This window comes from Cotesia glomerata, linkage group LG6, assembly GCF_020080835.1.
Source record: "Cotesia glomerata isolate CgM1 linkage group LG6, MPM_Cglom_v2.3, whole genome shotgun sequence".
Taxonomy (NCBI): domain Eukaryota; kingdom Metazoa; phylum Arthropoda; class Insecta; order Hymenoptera; family Braconidae; genus Cotesia; species Cotesia glomerata.
Window position 1 is genome coordinate 10,763,321 of NC_058163.1, and position 6,000 is coordinate 10,769,320.

At 33.3% G+C, this 6,000-nt stretch overlaps 1 protein-coding gene across 1 annotated transcript in view; it reads right to left on the minus strand.

Moving 5' to 3' along the window:
• Window positions 1-1,863, minus strand: part of LOC123267073 (transmembrane channel-like protein 3) — a 33,227-nt gene extending 31,364 nt beyond the window's left edge. Inside the window, exon 1 of the mRNA XM_044731565.1 lies at window positions 1,719-1,863. Coding sequence (XP_044587500.1) covers window positions 1,719-1,805 — 87 coding nt within the window. The 5' untranslated portion in view covers window positions 1,806-1,863. The remainder of the gene's footprint in view (window positions 1-1,718) is intronic.
• Between the last annotated feature and the right edge of the window lie 4,137 nt (window positions 1,864-6,000).

Below are 6,000 nucleotides of genomic sequence, written 5' to 3' on the forward strand. Positions count from 1 at the left end.
GGCGATCGATGTAGTTTTCTAAAGTTAAGGGGTTATACGCAGTTGCAAAGCTAAAAAAACAACATTTTTTTATGAATTTTTTCTAGACACAGTTTTTAATTATCAATTACAAGTGACGGTTATTTAAATAGAGCCTACTTTCAAGAATACAATAGCGCGTCAATTATGTAAAAATATAAATGTGCACCGCTCCTGTAGAATATGTTCTGAACGACCTCTAAAAAAAAGGCGCTTGGCGGTGATCTCCATTTCGGTGGTTTGGATTATCTGAAATCAAAAAATATGGTGAATTCTTTTACAGGATAGATTAATGCAGGTATTGGACGAAGGAATAAGATTCAAAAAAATTATTACTATTTTTTTTTTAACAATTTGGAAAATTGTTTTTCAACAAAAACGAAAAATTTTTTACAAATAGACGCCATTTTGTCAAAAATCAAAATTTTTCTTATTCCTTCGTCCAATACCTGCATTAATCTATCCTGTAAAAGAATTCACCATATTTTTTGATTTCAGATAATCCAAACCACCGAAATGGAGATCACCGCCAAGCGCCTTTTTTTTAGAGGTCGTTCAGAACATCTTCTACAGGAGCGGTGCACATTTATATTTTTACATGATTGACGCGCTATTGTATTCTTGAAAGTAGGCTCTATTTAAATAACCATCACTTGTAATTGATAATTAAAAACTGTGTCTAGAAAAAATTCATAAAAAAATGTTGTTTTTCTAGCTTTGCAACTGCGTATAACCCCTTAAGAGCTGATTAGTTTTTGGGATTGATCGATAAAGCCATTTAGAAGTTATTCCAAAAAAACGATTTTTCGAAAATTTTGTTTTTGAAATTTCTCAAAATCTAGCGAACCGAATTGGTTCAAATTTTTCAGGAAATTTAATGGCATCGAAACTCTTTGGAACGCTGCTATTTCGATCGAACCGGATAAGCCGTTCAAAAGTTATGAGAGATTTACACACACACACACACACACACACACACACACACACACACACACACACACACGACGCACGGACACCACCGTAAAAATAGTTAGGGAACATTTCTAGAACCTCAAAACGTCGAGATCTGATGAAAACTCGATTTTCGTAAAACGAGGTAAAACCAATAACTTCCCGAATTTAAAAAAATTTTTAATTTTTAGCGGGAAGTTAAAAACAATTGATTTAAGCTCATCTATGTTCATTTTTTCAGCTCGGGATTGTAAACCAAAAGTAATAAGATGTAACAATACCAAAAAAATTAGTTTTAAAAATTTTACAGTTACTATGGTTTGAAATGAGGTAACAGTAGTGTGGACAATTCAAAGCTTAACAAGAAAAACCATCTTATCAAGTTTTGTTTACTCGTAAATATTTAAAACCTCTAGGATCAATTAATCTTCAATTTATTTTAATGCAACTTTTATTCTAATTTCAGTGAAAATAGTTTCGTGTGTGTTTTTTTTGTACGTTAATATGTGTTGAAAAGTCAATTTTCAAGAATATTCCACCGATTATAAAAATAACGATCTTTATTTTTGAAACTAAAATTCCTACCGCCAAATAAAAAATAATCTAACATTTGATAAAAAAATATCAAGTATGAAGCTATATCTATTTAGGGATCGAATTTCTAAACCTCGATTACACAATAGAAAATTGCAATAAATTAATTGTTATTTTATCAATTATAAGTTATAAGAAATAATTATTTTATTTACCTGTTGTGGTATCGGTGTCAACGGAAGATTTTTCAAGTTGTCACAAGAATTATCTCGGAAGACTTCAGTTTCAGTCTGATCCGTCATTGCGAGCAGATAGTTTTGAATTTACAATCTACTCTCTATACATATCAATAATTTGTAAATATTCGAGTTGATGTGCTGTTAACTCGACAGCTACTCGACTAACTATTACTAATGACAGTTGTAAAAAAATACTCGACACACCTAGGACAACCTCCTACAGAACACGATGTTATAATTTTAGAGAGCGTGTTCTACGGCGATTTCTCGAACACATTGTGTGAACACGACGCCGGCGTACTTTTGAATTATTGCCGCACCTGAATGGTATCTATCGATATATTAGTTGTAAAATTTTACATTATACGGAATTAACAATTTTTCCCCTAAATAATCACATTATTAAATATAGAGAAAAAACCACACCTTTCTATACTCGTAGCTTTACTAATGGCTCTTGTTTATTTTTCGATATATCTAATATGATACGTGGTTATGATGGATTGTTGCTCAGAATTATAAACTCTAGTCTAAGTCATTCCATTGATTTATAAATTACAAGCTATAACCCGCCCGTTTCGTTAGGTGTGAATTAAAATTCGAAAGTAGCTTTCTTTACAGTTGAATTATTTTTATAACTTCATAGTTCATTCTGCGGTTTTGATCTCGTATCTAGAAAGATGACTGTGGATCGGGAGAAAAATTCAAAAGAATTAATTTTCATAAGTTTATAAAGTCAACAATTATTATTATTTATTAATTTGTTTCCACAGATGAAGTATTAATGTCGGTTGATCAAAACATTCAATTTAATTTGTTAGAAAAAATAGGAGTAGAGAATGTTCACTGATAGAAGGATTTTTCAGTATTTAAGAAGATTTCTTTGTATTTAAGAAATGATTTCTTATTATTTAATGAATTATTTCTTGTTATTTAATAAATAATTTCTTAATAAGTAACAAGTATTTTGAATTGTTAATAAATATATTTTCGTCCTAGACGGACGTATGGGGGTTTTTACGTGCAGACGACACTCAATTTGTAAATAATACGCGTACGCGCCAGTATCTACTGGGCTGTATAGAACTTTATACAGTCGCGGACAATGTCACGCAAGCGTCACCAATCTCTATACAGCCGAGTAGCTTACGTTTCAACTGTCATTTTAAATTAAAAAGCGCACCTTTGACTAACTTCAAGACTTTCATGTATTTTTAACTTCCCGCTAAGAAAATTGAAAATTTTCAAAAATCGAGAAGTTATTGTTTTCACCCCGTTTTTCGAAAATCGAGTTTTCATCAGATCCCGACGTTTTGAGGTCCTAGGAAGCTTTCCTGACTATTTCCGCGATGATGTCACCGTGTGTGTTTGTGTGTGTGTGTGTGTATGTAAATCTCTCATAACTTTTAAACGGATCATCCGATTCGATCGAAATAAGCGGCGTTCTGAAGAGTTCCTTTGCCCCTAGAATTCTGATACTAATTTACAGAATTTGAGTCGATCAATTTTGAGAAATCTCAAAAATAAAATTTCCAAAAATTCGTTTTTTTGAAATATCTTTCAAACGGCTGAACTGATCAATTCCAAATACTAATCAGCTCTTAACCTCAAAAAACCATGTCGATTGCCACCAAATTGACATTGTCAAAATCGGGTGATTTGTTCGTGAGATATCGTTGTCGAAAAAAATTGAAAAAAATGTTTTTTTTCAGAATTTCTATGAAATTTTTAGTCTGACCAGTTTACGCTTAAAGATTTTTGAAAGAACTCAAAAAACTGCGTTGAATGCCGTAAACCGCGAGAAAATCGGTTAATTCATTCAAAAGTTATTACGGTTTGAAAATTCAAAAAATAGTGTTCTATAAAACTTCCATTAGCCTTTTGAGCTCAAAGAGCTCAAAAGCATAGAACAGTGATTTATTTGAGCTCGGAGAGCTTAAAATTACACAAGAATTATATTTTTGAGCTCGAAGAGCTTAAAAAATAAGTTAATTGTTGAGCACTTAGGTATGGAGGTTGCGGGAAGTTGCAGGGATGGCCTTTAGGGTCAACCGTTTTCCTAATTTTTATTTAGAGGATTAGAGGGTTATAGCGTCGTACGCTATTTATTTATAAATTGAGTATCCCCTGCACGTAAAAATCCGAATACGTCTGCCATAGGACGAAAAATTTTTTAAGCACCATGGGCAAGCCACGCGCAAATACGGTCTCGGCGATAATTATTTGCAGCAAGGATATAAAGCCTCGGCCCTATCGGGCCTCAGCCTTATACTATCCCTGCTGAAAATATTTATCACCTTGACCGTATTGGCGCGTGGCTCGCCCAAGGTACATAAATAACTATGAAATTTCATAAATTTATAGATTTACATATTTCAAAATACAACCCGACTTTTTCCAAATATATAATTTTATGTATATAGAAAAATAATGTCAATAATGAAAATCACCATTATATAAAATTAATACTTTTATTATAAACACACATGAACATTAAAAATAATTTAAGTTGTAATTAAAAACAATTTTTAATTATAAACTATGATTACTCCCTCGCAACCTTGAGACCACCGTGGAAACTCTACAGACTCACCGTAAATGCACTGTGGAAACACCGTGAATTTGTTCCATTTTTATACGATGAATCCACAGTAGTTCCACAGCAATTCTACTACGTTTCCACAGTATTTCTGATGTGTTTCAGCAGTGTTCCCACAGTAATTCCACAAAGAACTCATGGTGTAGTAATGCTAAAAACTCGCTTAATATACCATGATTATGTTGAAGTGTATCAATGATAAGTCAATGGATTTGCAATTATTATGAGATGAATTCACCGTAAAAACATTCAATCGAATTCAGACAGCCATACCCTTGTGGAAATAGTTTTCTGAAAAAACTCTTGAAAAGTCTTTACAACTCTAAATAAGACTTATTCAGTTTTACAGGAAAAGAAGAGATTATTTCCTTTCAAAAAATTAACTCATCAGAATTGGAGAAAATTGAAAATGAAACTATATAAAAAAGAATTAATGCAATTGTTTTGGAAAATTTTTTTTTATCAATATTTTCATCACGAAAATACTTTGCTGCACATCGAATCACTCATAGTTGAGCAAGTCAAAACTTCAACAGCAAATGAAGTACGTCTTGCTGTTGGAAACAGATACTCAAAGAGTAAATCCAATTGATTAATCAGTATTTAATTTGGGCTATCAAATATTTAAGTCAACTTTCTAGATAGGAAAAAATTTTATAACCATACGCCATCTGCTAGAATTAATTGATACCAATATTTTAGTCTAGATACTTTAGTCCACGAATTTATCCAGCTGGCTGTCGGTTAGTAATATTAATTGATATGCTTTTACATGAGAATTAATTAAGTCCAAGAGTAGTGAATTTTTGATACGAAAAAAAATATTTCGTCTGTCAGATATAATAGAGGTTATACTGTAACGTGGTAGATTTTTATTCGACGCCCAATACTTGGGGTATTTTTTATGAATTTATTTTGTGTAAATAGGTAACGCTGGACGAGTAACGAAGACAGAGCGAGTCACAGTGAGTACGAGGGTATGCATTGGAGCGACAAGGATAGATCTACGACGATAATAAGCGAGTACCGAAGCGAGCGAGGCACCGAGCAGCGTAAACATCCGAGAGGTCTGAGGACAATCGACGCTGCATTGCCGCATGTTCCAATACGACGATCACCATCGATGACAGTTGGTTAGTCAGTACTGCAGGAGCAGAGGTGACTAAAGACTGTCGTGGAGGTCCGTTGACTGTTATACGGACCTAAATCAACTATCGACGGGGATCAATTCCAATGGAAATGAAGACTAGCGCCGCCAACTTCAACGAAGGAAGAAGCGGGTACTTCTCTGTGAAGAAGACGATTCGAGGCGGAACTGTCGACGGATACGGACGCGCTTTCCGCGATTTGTTTATTTAAAATTAATTGTCATTTGTATTGAGTATTTATTTTCTAAATTTATTATTTATTTGAGTCGATCGCACGAAGCTCTCCCGAGCTGCTAAGATGAGGACGACGCTCAATTTCTTGGTAAGCCGACGTTCTTGTTCAATGTTGAATCCAGCGTTTCGAGTCCATGTTGTAATTTTGTAGAAATATTTTGATTAACAAAATAATACGCGAGGATTCAATGCATTACGATTAATTTTTTTTTGTAATGCTGTTATTACATAGTGTGATTGCCGACGTATGAATGCGAGTGTAAGAAATGAAGTTGAG